At 38.7% G+C, this 17,040-nt stretch overlaps 1 protein-coding gene across 5 annotated transcripts in view; it reads left to right on the forward strand.

Annotated features, from left to right (window-relative positions):
* Positions 1 to 17,040, forward strand: part of EPHA6 (EPH receptor A6) — a 463,816-nt gene that overhangs the window by 422,728 nt on the left and 24,048 nt on the right. For all 5 annotated transcript variants that reach the window (XM_072332791.1, XM_072332808.1, XM_072332800.1 and 2 more), the window contains one exon: positions 15,869 to 16,018. In XM_072332791.1, coding sequence (XP_072188892.1) covers positions 15,869 to 16,018 — 150 coding nt within the window. The remainder of the gene's footprint in view (positions 1 to 15,868; positions 16,019 to 17,040) is intronic.

A 17,040-nucleotide genomic window follows, 5' to 3' on the forward strand; every position in this document is an offset into this window, starting at 1 on the left:
TAGAGGGTATGCGGAAGTGTAATAGAGGGTATGTGGAAGTGTAACAGGGTATGTGGAAGTGTAACAGAGGGTATGTGGAAGTGTAACAGAGGGTATGTGGAAGTGTAACAGAGGGTATGTGGAAGTGTAACAGAGGGTATGCGGAAGTGTGGAAGGTTCATGCTCCAGATCTGTGGAATGGCAGCATCCCGAGTACTCAGCCCTTGGAGGAAACTACATATCCCAGGGGACAACGCGGCCAGAGATGAATCACCAGAGGAGGAGGACACACATATAATCTCGCTCCCAGGCTGGAACGTCTCTCTTTTCGCCCTGTCTATCGCTTTGGAGCGCTCCATCCCTGCTGTCTCGCTCTATCAGCAACGTTCCAGCCTGTCGCCTAGAGATTGCAGTAGGCCCCGGTTCTCCGGGACTCTTTTTTTCTCTCTTTCTTTTTCTCTGCCTTGTTTGATATAGTAGTTGTAGTTATATTGTATCATATTGTGTCTCGTATTTAGTAAAATAAGTTCTTTCCTTAGATTGCTGCCGTTGTTTTTGTTCATTTCCCCCTTCTAGGGGCAGCAGCCTCTATCACGGATAAATCTAGATAACCCGATTACAAGTGCCTGTATGATTAAGGTAGCTCAAGAACTAAGATCTAGGCTCTCACAAGACATTTGTCCTCTTCAGAATTTATTTTTAAGGAAATAAATGAGACTTTTGGGATTCTCTTTGGGATTCTCTCTTCTTTCATCTCCGTTCTTTCTTAACCAGATGTAAGTACGGTGGAGAAATACCTCAATCGCTTCTTCTTAGGATACAAGAGGGTGATTGTTTTTTCCTACGAATTGCAGCTGAAAAATGGGAAGGAAGTCAGCAGGCAATCCTTCAGAGCATCTGGGAAGATCAAGAAACCTTCTTAGACCATTTCTTATTAGCATCATTGAGCTACCTCTTTCTTTTATTAATTTTTGATTGCAACTTTACATTACCACTTCCCTGGTTATTCTTGCCACATTATTTCTGATACAAGCCAGGATGCCATTGGCCTTATTGGCCACCTGGATATGCCTCTGGCTCATGTTCAGCTGACTGTTGACCAGCATTGCTTCATGAGGATTCAGAAGGTTATTCACACATAAGCCGTCATCGTCATCTCATGGGCTTATTCTCTAATCTTGCTTTTCCTCTTTTCTTCCTGCTTTGCATAACTTTATCAAAAGTATAGAGCTATAGACAGAGCAGGTTAAAGGCGTTAACAGATCTTACTGATTGCTTGTACAAGATCATGACACTGTAGATAAAGTAAACTGTGATGTTTATACTAGAAATGGACCAAACTCTGTGTGTTCATTGGAACATCTGTGAATTTGGCATGATGACAAGTCCCAGAGCAGCACAGTGAAGCCAACGCTTTTTTCCTGCAGGAGTGGTGAAGTGTGTTCAATCAAAGTAATGATAAGAGGTACTAAATTAAAAATAATAATAAAATGCAAAGCAATAAATACGAAACTCGGTTTTCCTCCTGGAAGTCAGCATGCAGATAAAATGGCAAAAGAGAGAAGTTATTATCTTGCTCTCTGATCTTTTGAGCTAAACAGGCAAAATGAAGTTGAACAGACTGTGTGCTCTTGGAGGTTAGACATCTTTCTGCTGTTTTTGTAGTGTTTACAAAGATCAGAGATAAGATATCAACACAGCTTTACTTTGAGAGGTGCATCACAGTGTTGTGCTGAGGAAAAGGTTTGATTTAATCTCAAAGCAAGTGCAAGTATTTTTTTTAAGTCTAGAGATTTATATGTGTTACTGATGGTTAATAACTTCAGCAACATTTCCTCACTTGTAGGTGGGATGTAATGCTAGGTCTGGTAAGCATTATAAAGATTGCTTCAAGGAATTGTTAGAGATAACACCCCTATTTCGTCCTTTCCCATTGAGGTGTGTACTGTGAGAATAGTTTTCATTTCTCTCTAAAATTATTTCATTCTTACAAACCCGTGTGTTGACTTTTGCTTAAGTGAACAGACTGCAAAGGAAAAAGGGGTCTATATAAACATTCATAGCAGTTGACTGTTAATTTGTTCTTCTATTTTTATAAATACAAAGTCCACTGTAAAGCTCTTTCTGCTGTGAGATGAAGGCACAGCCCAGGAAACCAGCTGCATAAGCCGGGGCTTTGTCTCAGAGGGTTTTTTTTTGCCAAATAATTGTCATTTTAGACAAAGGAGGAAAATGTCATTTACAGCCTCTTTTCAGTAATAGTGAGCATCCAGAAATCCAGTTATTGCCAGTGAGAGTTGCAGGTATTCAGCATATTTGACAATTCTCGACCTCTGTCTCTGTTCCTCCTGCTGTTAAATGGAGGGTAGCTTCTTCAAAGGGCTGCTATGAGAGTAATTAGTTAGGAACCGTGAAGTACTCTGAAGAGCAAAATGACAAAGCAGAGTTACGGCACCCTTATAATGTTGAACAAATTTCAGCAAAACAGCCTCTTGTTTTGGGGAATACTTATGAAACAGAAAGTGTGAAAAACAACTTCTCCTAATTTGGTTACAGCGCTTGGAAAAATCATTATTGGTCAGTGTACCTCAAACAAAGGCTTTATAGGCTTGCACATAATTGCGAAGACAATTGAGGAACAATACAAAAACAAGCTTGTTTTTCTGATTAAGGGTTGTGCATGGTACATTTGCTGTGATTACCCTGAATCTAAACAAGGCAGTTTCAGCTCTGAGCTTTTTAACCCTTAAATATCCTCACATTCGTTTCTAATACACATTTTTTGTCCTATATCCTATTGCCAAAATCCTTTAGCAACTGTTACATTTTGAAACACTTTAAAAATACAAAATGTGCAATGCGATATCATGGCTTTTGTCCATGATCACACTGCTGGTGTGTGTTGCAAAAAGCAATACATGTGGAAAATCCTGATTCCATTAATTCTGTGTAACTATGAGAAACTGAAGGCTAAGTTTACCTTTTCATTGTTGGGTTTGTTTGTTCGTTTGTTTATCCGTGTTCCATCCTTTGAATGAATTTCAGACTGAGGTCTGGAAAGACCAAAAGTATGCCATCAATAGCTTTATTTAGACAAATATGATTGTGATCACTTCAGCAATACAAAGGGAACCTGAAGGGGAAAACTAAAGCTTCAGAAAAAGAAAAAGAAAAGTTTGGGGAAAGCAAGGGACCCCAATTCATATGTGTGTGGTGAGGAAACTAGCCCACAACTGGATCTCCAATGTAAACAGTTGAATAAGTGTTGAAGTGTGAAGCTTTTTGCATTAACACCTGTTCATGTGCTGCAGCAAACATGGTTGCAGTAATCGAATGAGCTCTGTAAGCACAAAGTGAGGATGGTGGAAAGACAGAAGTGCCGTGGGAAGGAAGTGGCGTGCACAAACATAACATGCTCGGATGCTGGCTTTCTATAAGAAACACACTGATGTTGAAAGCAAAAGCTCTGTACAGAACCAACTGGAAATTAGAAAAATGTAGGTACCTTGCTTAGCAAAAAGAGCAAGAAATGGTTGGAATACTACACTAAGAATAATGCCTGAAACCATGGAACAAGAGATAAATATGCTAGGTTGAATCCTAAGCATACTTTTTTCAGCTGAGATAGATCAGCAGAAGCTATAGCAGGTTCATTTATAAGCCGAAGATGTCTAGCACCCACTTGTATTTCAGAAGCAGCAAAAGTTTCCTAGCTGAGGATCACTTACAGCACATCAGTGCAAAACAGAGGACTGGATGTGAAGAGAAAAGCACTTAATCCAGGCACTGAAATGTGATGGTCCTCTGCACAGCTCGAAGTAAATGGATTCAATTTAAGAGATGAGCTAAAGGCTGAATGCAAGGGTGGGAATGTGCACATCCTATAGGATGCAAGACAGAAAGGGCAATGAAGAGCTTCCATTTTCAGTGTTACATCTCATCCTAGGAACAAAATTGGATCAAAGCCTGATTTTTCTTCAGAACTGGTTTTTACATTATAGGTTGAGGGTGGGGGTTTGCATTGCTTTTTATTTGGAGGCTGAGTTATGCCAAAAACACAGCTTAATCTACCTTTCATTAAGCATAAGAATACATGTCATAGAGATATTAATGCCATGGGAGAAGTTTCACAGAGTATGCCAGAAGGTGTGGAAATTTGTTAAAGAGGATAGATGGCTCATCTAGAGCAATTTCCCAGAGCACGCTCTTGAAGTTGTAATTAGTGAACTCTCGTGCCTGGAATAAATCAAGCACCATTCTGGAAACTACTGACAAGGAGTGATGGCTTCTTTTTGGTGCTGTTTTTGATGTAATTGAATCACTGGACACTGAATATACCTGTAAAGGTTTTCATCAGCATTAGCTTAATATCGCCATTTTTACCAGGCATAATGCTACCCTTTCTTTGCAAAATTCAAGTTCTTTCTTCAGCTCTTCCATTAGAACTAAAGGAACCCTGTGGGTTTTTAGGAACTACAGATGAAAATAACCTGTTTAATCTAGAAATATTCTAGTCAACACTGAAACAAGCAGTGAAGAGCTGCAGGTTCTAGAGCATATACCCCACTTTGTCTTAAGCACGGAAGTAGTTGGTGTTTTGATTAGCATCACAGCTCTTGAGGTTATATAAATTTCTGGCTTTAAAGTAGACTTGCGTTTTATGCAAGATCTTGAAAATAAGAACTCAGAACCATGTATTAGTGTTCTACAATTTCTCCATTCATTGTTACCAAAATTAGTTTCTCTTAATTTTCTTAATAGTACAAGGTCATCCTCCAGAAATCAAGGGGAGCAAATCTGTAAACCAAAGAGTTGCCATTTTCAGTCAAAGGAGAAAGATGTTTCTTCTTAAAACATCATCAATTTCTGCTGTGTTTTACTCTCTTTCCCAGTTCTATTACCTGGAAGAGTTTACCTGCAAGTACTTTTGATGCTGCAGGCAGAGCTGTGCTGACAGCTGCCTGTTGGAACGTGCATTGTTTTGCTGCTCTCCCAAAGAGCTTTGGAAATCCATTTTCTTTTTGTGCATATATTTATTTTTTGGAAAAAGAAAAAGAGAACAGAGGATGTGCTTTTTTTGTAGCACAAGGGACTTCCTGCAGAAGTCACACCTGTACATTATATGATTCTATGATTATACAGTATGGCCATATGAATGCATCACTGCCATACGTTTGTGCCTTAAGGCAGGAGCTAAACCAACTTTGACGTATGTTGGACAGATGCATGCAATTAATTTGCATGAAACTCAAATATTAAAAAATATTTGAATGATCGTTTCTCTGTGAACTGGTGGATAAAAACGTTTTCTTGTTTGCTAATCTACCTCTGCTAAATTAATGTTTCTAAATTTAGAGAGGAGGGGAAACCCAGCTCATTTTGCATTATTCTGAACTAGGTAGATTTCTCAGTGAAATACAGTTTTGGTTTTGGGCTGGGTTTTTTGGATTATTGTTATATTGATCAGCAAAGATACTCTTAAAGGTCAGAATAAGTTTCATCTAATTTGATGAAGCTTTTAAGTGAACTTATTAAGGAAAAGCAAATTTGCCATTGTTTAGAGGGTGTATAGCAATTTATATAAACTATAACTGGTTTAGGACCAGTGGCAACTCTGATGTCAGAGAATAATTGCATCTCTCATTATGCCATGTATCTTCTTACCTTTGTATTCCAGTCGTCTGTTAAACAAAGTACCCCTGAAGGCTGTTTATCCCTAGATAATAGTCTCTACTGTTAAGCACTACTTCATCAAAATGTTTCTTTCTGATGATGTCTTACTGTAATATATCGTGGAAGTGACAACTAATATATTATATGATAAAGTAAAATATCCCCTGAGCAAGGTACTGGGATGATAAATTATGTTAATATGTTATTCCCATTATATTATAATCAGTCAGATGATGATTTAGTATGATGCATCATCTGAAAAAGATAATCTAATTGTGTATTACTCAAAACTTTATGCCATCTGGGGAATACAGTGAGTTAATTCAACTGACTTATTGGACAAAAGTTATCCAAGTCCCACAGTTCATGTACAGCCTAAATTAAAATACATCAAGATGTAGAAAATAACCATAAAACATATCTAAGAAGTAAAATACTAAGAAATGTTGCTATTACAGAGGTCAGGGGCAGAATATCAGTACCTGTAAACCAACACACGCTAGTATAGCCATTGTATATTATACTAACAACACCATTAATATGACTGAAGCTTCTATGTAAGCCCCAATCAATGTTTTGTCCTGGTAAGTTAGTGAAGATAGTGAAATAGAAACCAACTTGACATTCAGTGCCCTTTACTCATTTGATAGAGATTTAGTTCAATGTGGATATTTGCAAGAAGTTTCAACTATATTTGATGAAAACTATACAGATGGTTATCCTGTTATTCAGCCATTTGCGTGCTGACATGCTGTACTGAGATATGGATGGTACCACTCTGTCACTAGACCAAACAGAAATATCAGAGATCTTTGTTGTGAAGCAGACTTTGAGACTGAAAAATACCCTCTCGTGTTCATTTCTTAGTAATTCTTTGCTGATATGTTTCGTCTATATTTGTGTAGTTATGGTATAGCACTGTGTTGTAGCTTCCACTACAGGATTCTTTGGTCAAAAGATGGGGAAAAAATATTCAATGAGCATCAAGTTAATGAAGCCTTCTGTTCTAGAATGAGCTTCGTTATATACATAGGGAAGGTTGGACTAGATAGTCTTTAAGGATTTCTTCCAACCTAATTGATCAGTGATGAGTAATCCCATTTTCATGCTGCAGTTATCTTAGTTCTCAGGCTATCATCTGCAACTTCAGAAGTATAATTTCTGATCATCATTCTGACCAGTCTTCAAATGGTACCTTCATGGAACTTGCATTTCCTTGGTGTACTCCAGCAGTTTGACTTTGCTGCTGAAACTTAGTTCCCTCTGATGTCCCTGCAGCTTCATACAATATCAAACTACTCATAAGCCCTTTCCATTTTCTCATACGGTCTCCCCTTTATCCCCAGCTTGCTAGCTGGGATAGAGGCAATGTGCTGTGCCCAGCAGGTCAGCTAGCATGCAGGCTGATCTGCCAGCCAACTCATCTTCTGTGCTCAGAACATCTGTGAACTTCTGCCTTTTCATCTACTGTGATATTTTTTCTTAGCTTAGTGTTCATCATTAAATATGGGTAAATCAGGAATGGATCAGCTGCTTAAATGTCCAGGTCTAGTGTCCTGTGAGACATTAAGGGGTGCCTCAGATATCTGCATAGGGCTGGCAGATGTGGTGTAACGGAAGAGCTGCATTTTTGTAAAATGACAGTTAATGAGCAAGTGACAGTGACTAAAGAGACACTAAGCTCCGTGTTTAGGCAATTTAATCAAGCTTTTGATACCTCTACCTTTCTGTCATACACACTTCTTGAAACTGGTGGTAGGTCAAAACTCTTAGCTTGGGGGTTGATGAACAGGAGTGCAGCTGTGGCGCATGCACTTTGCTTGTTAGGAAAGCAAGCAAGGCAACATTTTAGGGTAGCACTGGGAGCAGTTTGGGATGGTGCAGGAGAAATGGCTGTTGAAGTTCTCTGTTGAGTTTCACTGAATCACTGGCCTTGGCAAGCAGTTCTCCATCTTCATCCTTTCCTGTCCCCAGTTGGGAAAGCAGGAGATGGTGCTCAGGATTTGGCACCTCCAACATGCTTCTCAAACCATGGTCCTGGACTCTGCTACTTTTCCTTTGTCAGCATCCTTTGTACTCTAACCGACCATTGTATAAAAAATACCTTTATGCTTTCTGTTGGCTCACTTAAAAACATGGAACTTTCATGTTTTCCAACATTGTAGAAATAATTTCATTCCTTTATTTTTGTGGGTTTTTTTTCATAAGTGAATTTATTTATTACCAAAGAAAGATGTGAGATGTAGTGTTGTCCCTCCATGGAGCAATTAAAAACCTCCACCTTCACCCAGTGGCCAGTACATGCTATCACAGGGCAATATTTTTACAGATAACAGCCTGCCAGTTTATCTCTTTAGTACTCTGTGTTAAGTACTGAGTACTCATAATACTCTCTTTGCTGCTAGAAATTACAACAGCTGAACTATTCAGTCAGTGATTAGGTCATTAAGTATATGTATAATCAATGAAGCCCAGTATAAAGACATAAGAATGTAGTCATAGAATTAACAGTCTTATAATCTCTTGTGATCCTTTGGATAGCTGTCTACAAATACACTGTCTCACATGAAGAACACCTCATGTCTCTCCACCTACTAACATCTCCATTGTGTTTAGGGTTGCATGAGTCTGTGTTTCTTTCTTTTATTCTGTACCTTTGAACACCTCTCCTGTCTTTTTCTGTAGTTCTGTTAGGTTTTTTTTTCATCCTTATTGAGTGGGGGATCAAGACAACAGGCAGTGAACAATATGCAGCAGAGTACAGTAGGTTTCAGCAGTTCCATAATGTGCTGTTGTTGTGAGATTTTTTCTTCCTGATCATTTTTACCATTTCTTTCTATTCTTCTATTCTTCTAAACTCTTCGAAAGGACTGACAGTAGCAGGACTAGGGGAAATGGATCCAAGTTGAAGGAGGGAAGATTTAGGTTGGATGTTAAGGGGAAGTTCTTTACTAGCAGAGTGGTTAGGCCCTGGAACAGGCTGCCCAGGGAGGTTGTGGATGCCCCGTCCTTGGAGGTGTTCAAGGCCAGGTTGGATGGAGCCCTGGGCAACCTGATCTAGTAAATGTGTATGTTTGGTGGCCCTGCTAGGCAGGGGGGTTGGAACTACATGATCCTTGAGGTCCCTTCCAACCCGGGTCATTCTGTGATTCTGTGTGATTCTGTGATTCTATTGATCATGAACTTGATAATTTCATATAACTCTGTTATAATCACTAGATCTCAGTCTTGAGCAGTAATAGCTTAGTAGAGTCCTGTTTTCTTGTTTGTTTTTTTTTAAGTTCAGAGCATTTTGTTCTGTTTGCATCACTTCCTGACACTGAATTTTCTATAATTTTGTCAATAGACAACTCAATAACATAAGGTTTTTGTCAAATATTTGTGGTCCTTCATAATCTTTGTTACCATCTGTAAAGGAAACTGTTGATCACAGCCTGAACCTCTGATTAACCATCTGAGGCAAGGGACAAGTCAGCTGTGGGACCACAGGTGAAGTGGTGGAGCTTTACTCCACCTCTCCTAGATCCCATTTAAGGGCTGAACACCACTAAGGTAGCATCTCTTCCTGGAGACTGCTCTTGTGTGGAGTTTTTGTGGTGAGCCTCAATGTTAGCAAGCATTTATCTTGACTGAATGCCTCAACACTGGTGAGTCTTCTCTTAGATACCCTCTGGCTATTTACTCTGTAATTACAGCTATACACTTGTATTATTTCAACTATACACCATTGTGTTTTTAGCACAGTTTTACCTGTTCACTATCTAGTCTTTATTGTGCATTCTTTATATGTACTCTGCCAGCTGGACATTAGAATGGCTTCCTGGGGGATGCTACTCTAAAACCTGACCTTTTCCATCTTACTGTTTGTTTTCTATCTTTAAACCAGTGACTAATCCGTGAATTGACTGAAACTTAAAAGAACCAGCAAAGTCCTTCAGTATAAACTGAGAAGCGACCTCACAAATATGTGAGCAGAAGGTTTAATTCATGAGTTACTAAGATGCTTATTCTTCTCTGTGCTTTCTGGCTCAGTTGGGATGGGATGAAGACTAAAGCAATGATACTTGCAGGGTAGCTTAGCTTCATAATAATTCTGATCATCATCAGCTGAATATGACACTGTAACTCTCAAAAGAAAAGCCTACTTTATGCAGTGTTTCTGATGTATTTCTAGCACTGAGTTTTCAAGAAGCCCTTATTAAATCTCATGTACCCCACAGCAAGCCATGTATGAACTTAATATCTGGGTTCCTAGACTCTCTATCATACAATATCTCAAAAATTCTGCTGCAGCCTCTTTTTGAAGAAAACATACATGGTTTTTGTTAATTGAATATGAAAACATATCCTGGAGACAGTCCTGCAGCCTATATGATGTTCATTTTGCATTTAAATCCATTTTATTCTTAATATTCAAGTTTCAACATTTCTTCTGAGTTTTTATTGGCCACTTCTAATTGAATAGTATGGGGGGGAAATATGGCAGGGGTTCAGGGACAAGGCAGTCAAGTCTGATCTGGTCATTATGACAGCGCAGTGAGAGGCCACTACATTATTGAAACATGGGAACTGTTTGCTGTGCATATCAACATGAGTATCTAGTTGATATCACTAGCTGTGAAATCATTAGTGATAATTAATCACACAAAGTGTCCAAGCAACTCATAGTAACAGTTACTTTTGATCCAATAATAAACACTTCATGGAGCCCTGGAGAAGTCAGGGGCGTCATTTCAGAGGCAAATTTTGACTGATGCCTTTAAAAAGGCATAGTGTCTAGGAATATTTTGGGGTTTTGTTCAGAGGTGGTTTTCATGTTTTGGTTTTTTTTCAGTTTAACTTGCTTATTTTTAGAGAAATGTTTGTATTCAGTGACTCAGTTCTGCTGTGGAAATGAACCTTGTGGCAGGCTTCTTTGTTACTGAGTTGTGCAACGTAAGGCATCTTTCAAATAAGCATCTCAGTACAAATCCTCTTCACCTTTTCCATTGACTTCAGGACTACTCATGTAATCAAAGTGAATAGGCTCTGGGTGTTCAGATTGAAGGACTCTGTAGGAGTAACTTTCAAGAAATTGGTTACGGCTGTAATGCGAGCTGTGCTGACACAGCTGGCAGGTAGCTTGAAATTGATGCTCTCAAAAGGAGATAGATCTTAGTCAGAAATATTAGTTTCAAGAAAAGTGACCTTTTTCCTATTTTTGCCATCAAGTAGTGCAATGGTTTCTAAACTGGATTTGTAGTGGAGCATGGCTATGATATTTAATTTCAGAAAAAGAAATAATTTCTGTTATTGATGGCCAAGCACCCGATATTGTACATTTCACTGAGGTATTCTTAGTGCTAGGGAAATGCCAAGGCTAAACTCCTATAACTTTTGGAGGTCCTCTGGCCCCACCACACTCAGTATTACCTTTCAAAAAAACTCGTCTCAAAAAGGTTTACGGAGTACTTGTGTTCATATATTCGGGTACAATTTCCTTGTTCTTAATGGGGTTCTGAGGACACCATCAAGCCTCCTCAGTGTTGCCCATGGGCCCAGGCTTCCATTTCAGCTGGCCAGCCCCCAGGCCAGTAGGACTGGAGGTATTCAGATTTGCTGAATTAACATTGTGTTCCTAGTTAATCTTCAACTCATGGAACTGCCAGTAGCACCCATTGCCGTCGCCACCCTGCCCTGTTGGTGCTGCCAGGCACCATGGGTGCACTCTGTCCATGAGGAGACAAGGCTTGTGAAGGGCTTGGAGAATATGCCCTACAAGGTGTGACTGAAGGAACTGCAGCTGTTTAGTCTGGGGAAAAGGAGGTTGAGGGGAGACCTTATTGCTCTTCTCCAATATGTGACAGGTGCTTATAGTGAGAGTGGGGTTGGTCTCTTCTCACTGGTGACAGGATGAGGGGAAATGGCCTCAAGTTGCACCAGGGTAAGTCTAAGTTGGATATCAGGAAAACATTCTTTACAGGAAAATGATGGGCTGGCAGAACTGGCTGGAATTGGGCATAATAAAGGCAATTTCTGAAATGCCCTTCCAGAACTATTTCACTGTCCTGATGTGAACTTTTTCTGATATTCCAGTAGTCTTCAGAGAATAATGTTGGTAATGTTGCAGAGTTCTAAATTATGATTTGGCAGTGGTGAATTCTGACTGTTTGTAACTTTGTGCATGAAAAAACTTGATTCATATGTTCAAATAAAAGCATTGCTCCAGTAAAATGGGCTGTGGCTTTTATACAGAATGATGACCAATATTCAAAACTAATCTATTGTTACTTTTGTCTCCATTCTGAATATTTTTTTTCCCATTTATGTAACATTGGGTGGAGAAAAAGACAATGCACTTTTGTCATGGACAATTATTGCATGATTCAGCAACATCACACATAAAGAAATAGTAAGTGACAGATAGATAGGAATTGTTGTGCTGGATTAGGCTAATATTGCACATAGTTCAGTGCCTCTTGTCCTGCAGAGAGACAGTTCTAGGTGTCTGTGGATCTGGAACTGATGGGTTTGCACCTCAGCGTTTCACAAAGCTTCCATCAGCTCTGTGACAGCCCCTCTGCATGGCCTGTCATTCAGGGAAAACAAGAAACAGACTTTTCGACGGAAATAGGTACTGTCTCACATCACTGTTAGCTCTGAGGGCATCATGGGCCTGACTCATTGTGTTTGATACTGACAGCTAACTCATCTTTACACATCCACTGAGAGCTCATAAATCTTAGCTTCAGTTTTGTACCTAAGGTTTCCAGTGCAATGAAAGTTTCAGTGTACTGAGAGTGGCTTCTGACTTTAATTAGCTAGCAGGGCATGCTGAGAGTTCTGAGCATCTAACACACTTCCTTCTTCTGTGCCCTTTGTGTCACTTTTCACATCAAGGATTTTGAGCTGATGTATCTTGACCTTCATCTTGGTGGAATAATGGGCTGTAGCTGCTGCTTACATTGTTCTGCTCAAGTGTTAAAACATTTCTAAATATTTAATTAAAGAAACTGTGCCTCTTTTTTGTTTTTTTCCCTAAGATGTCAACTGTAAAAAATAAAAATATCAAATGGGAGATGGCAAAAATGCAGAGTAAGGAATAGGTTTGGCTGCCTGCTGGGCAGTACACAATGTCAGTGTCAGTTACTCCCTGGGGTCTTTTCACGGTGCTGATCGTAAACTCTTTCTTAATGTAAGCTTGAAGAAGAGACAGCATGTTGAGAAGGCTTGTCTCTCCCATGGCTGTAGGCAAAGAAAGGCATTCTATAATGTGTAATTCCAATTCTCTTGCTTAACATATGGTGGACAGTACTGTTGCCAGCTCTGCAGGGAAAGCGTGTGTGTAGGTGTGGGTGGGCGAGGGGCAAATTCCATTCCAAGAGCCAACCTCTAAACAGTTCCACTCACAAAGCAGTGTCAGCCTAATGCTCTGATTCCAAGGGGTTTCTTGATATTGCATAGTAAAATTACTTACTAAATGCAATCAAGAAAAAATCAAAAGCTAGGCAGCATTGAGCAGACAGCATACAGATAAGAAGGCTAAATTCTAATAATTGGAGTTTAGTGTTCTTTTATTATGTGAAAATAAAATTAGCTGGCCACTGATGTCATTATTAATGTATGAGATGAGGCAGAAATATAGCATGGGTCCTAACAATACTTTGCCCCTTTCTGCCCTCTCTATAAAAAGCATAAGGAGTATGCACAAGGGCCTTCTGATATGTTGCATCATCACAGAAAGTAAAGTGTAGACAATTTACAAGTATAGCTTAAGTTGGATGCAATATTTTTTTATAAGTAGTATTTATTAGATTCCCACTTAGATTAACATATAAAACAAAATGTTCATTATCAATAATAATGCTTTTTTTCTAGCCAGGTGCAGGAATTGTATTTTCAGCTACTCTAAACCTAATGTGTCTTTTTATTACTGATGAGCAGCTTTTACTACTGTTCAGTTATATATCTCTTAAAGTAGACATATTGCAATCTCTGCATTTTGGGTGGCTCACAAATAAATGAAACTTTATTTCACATAGAAAAGATATACTACAAACATAATTAAGTGCTAAAATTTCTATTTTTATGTATATAATGTCTTCATATGTAAGATGAATCCACTGTAAAAATCTAAGATGTTTTGCTTCCTTTTGTCATTAGGAGTAGCACAAAAGACTTTTTTTACATTGCAACACTGAGCACATCTTATGCCCTTGAAAATGAACTGCTGTGAATTTTGTTAAGGTTCTGTTCTCCATTCTCATTTTCACACTCAATGAGCCACTTCTGTTTCAGTCCAAAAGGGATCAGTCAGTAAAGCTGCATGATGGAACTAGTTGCAGTGTCTAGTCAGATTCTTTAAAACTCATTTATATTTAGCCAACAGTGTCAGACTGAGCTGCAAACGCTGCTCAGGAATACAGCAATGACTGCTTTTTTTGAGTGTAATTTGGGAATATGTAATCAGATTCATGGGGGGAAAAAATTAAAGATATATCATACGTATCCTGTTATCTGTATGACTTTATTAAAATTTGTTAACATCCAAAAGCTTTTTATTTGCGTGAATAGATTTGTGTTTTTCTTAAATGTAAGTGCTGTTACTTACACATGACTTTTTATTACAGTTCAGATGTTGGTGAAGGATTAAACTCAACAAAGTAGAAGTGTAGGCTTGTTGTAAATTTGTCACGATAATCAGTGTGAAAGTCCGTCAGTAACACAGTCATTTAAACTGGTATTTCATCTCCTGAGACTGTGATGAGGAAAGAAAATGTGAAATTTTTCTTGTGATTATGGGCAGTGCCTACTCTGGGGTGGTAGCAGAGGTGGCACAGAGGTCTTCGCACCTCACATCTGTCCTGACCACCCAATTGTTTGAGTACAGAAAGTAAAAAGAGCAGTGGTAGATCTTGGGCAAAAATACAAAACTATTTCCTTTATCTTACTGCTGTTAAAATCGGTGGGCAGTTTAACACAAATGTCAACCAAAGCTGAGCAGGAAATAACATACAATCTCATACAGGGGAGGTCTTGACTACCCTCACAAATGTCATACCCCATAAATGATAACTGTGCATCTTTCATCTGACAGTGACACTCAGCAACAAGAATTTAGCTTACAGGCACATCACCACAGCCATCAAGGTTTGGTTCTGAACACTTTCTAATAGAATAAGCATCCTCTGAGTCAGTGTAAAGTCAGGCCTCAAGAGTTCCCAGACAACTCATTTTTTGTGTATTCCAAGCAAATTAACTAAGATTTGCATGCTTGTTTTTAACTGTGGCTTCTCTTTGGCTGCCAAATCAGTGTTCTAGTTCATTTCTTCTATTGTTTCTGTCAGAAATGGCATCATAACACTGAGCAGAATCTGTCACTGCTGCTTGACAGCAACTCAGCTCCACTGGCTGCCTCCTACCATCTAGTGGCACCTTCTGCACACTGCTCACTCAATTGGAACAACTGATTAGAAGAGTTATGCAGAGAATGATAATAAATACATACTTTTGAGTGGAGAAGAAACACTGTATTCATATATAATCATGTTTTGGGAGCCTAGACAGAGGAAAAACTCCGCAGATGGTGGTTCCCAAAAGAGTGAGTCAGGATTGTTGATTGAGTTCTCACTCCTACTTTTGTGGAAGCATTTCAATTTTATATTGAAAACTGCAGAAGAAGACTATTTAAGGAAATGCCTATTAGAAACATACTTGGTTTGCTGCTTATGTAGATATTTAAACAGCCCAAACAAAAATGACTTCATTAAAAAATAAAAAGAGATCATGGTTTCCTTTTTAGTTCTACGACTTTATTAACTGTTTTGGGTGTTCCATTTTTGTAGTAAATGTTTCTATTTCATTTTAGATAAGAGATTAAATGTCAGTGTACTAGGAATCTCAGTTTGGGGGGTTTTCAATCAAAAGGCAGGTTCTGACTAATTATATGGCTCTGAACAAACATGAATCATCTAAAATCCTTTTTATTTTCCAAACAGAGACTTTTCTTTTAAGAAGTGCTGGTTTTGGTGAATTAGACAACAGAGGAAACCAAATTTCTATCAAATTCTGAAAAAGACCTATTTCTTCCTTTCCCCCTGCAGCAAATTAACAAGGCAAATTGACAGAGGCCGGAATGTAGGAGCTCTGCATCCAGGACACTACTTTTTTTCTTCCTTCAAAATTTGCACTATTCAATGTTCCAGTCATATTCATACATCATCATCATATTTTCCAGGGTGGAAAAATTCCCATCCGGTGGACTGCTCCTGAAGCTATAGCTTACCGCAAGTTCTCTTCAGCAAGCGACGCGTGGAGCTACGGGATTGTAATGTGGGAAGTGATGTCCTATGGTGAGAGACCATACTGGGAGATGTCCAACCAGGATGTGAGTACTGTACAGGACTAATCTGAATGTTGCTGAAATGCTCCTTGAAAATTGTCTCTCTCTGCCTTCCTTTGCTTTCTCGTTCACTTTCTAGGCTGGAACCTGGACTTAGTTAAATCAGTATAACCAACTCCATCAATGGAGTAGTTAATTTATAAAACCTGAAGACTTGACCCACTAATACCTTGATGAGTTTCATCCAAAGGATTAAAGACATATTACAGAGTCGTAGGCAGCTTGCCAGGTTCCGATGCTAGATACATATGGCTTTCATCCAAATCCCTGTGAATCTGCATCAGATATGCAATTTGATGCAGTTCTCAGCTAAGCTATAAATCAAAATTTCAGGGAATACCGGAACTATTCTCATGATAAATTTGGCCCATTATCTCCATTACACACTGATGGTACTCTTCAGTAGGCACTCATGGATAAATGCTTAAGGAGTAAAGGTTAAGCTGCCATGAAAAAATGTATTTGCAAATTCTCCTTTTTATAAATTAAATGCTTTATAAAGTTTTAAGAATTTAAAGAATTAAATATAAGTCCTATATTCAAAGGCCAATAGTCCTCTCTCTTAACAAATTAATACTTTCCTCCAAAATGTTTGCAAAACTCACAGCCAAATGAGCATTTCCAATTAAAATACATTTACTTTAATAACACTGAAGGCTTGTCCTAGCAAATCTTGAAAAGGAAGAATGCCTTTTTATCCACAACAGTTTTAAATTATTAGTGGTTTTGTTACCTGATGCAGTAACTACCTGTCATGGAGTTATCTAGTTTGATCTATGTCCATGACAAGTAGGCCTGTGGGCCCCCTGATTTCAAAAATAGGAAGGGAAAAGAGGAAGGGGGTAGGGAGATGGGAGCTGGGCTCAAGGAAACAAACAGTGCAGCAGCAATGATCTAAGGAGGAAAATCTTATTTTACTAACTATGATATTGGAATGCAAGATAACACAATATAATACAATCTAATTGAAATTGAGGCTAATAAATCAAGTAAAATCAGAGAGAGAG

The sequence above is a fragment of the Excalfactoria chinensis genome, chromosome 1 (assembly GCF_039878825.1).
Source record: "Excalfactoria chinensis isolate bCotChi1 chromosome 1, bCotChi1.hap2, whole genome shotgun sequence".
Lineage (NCBI taxonomy): Eukaryota > Metazoa > Chordata > Aves > Galliformes > Phasianidae > Excalfactoria > Excalfactoria chinensis.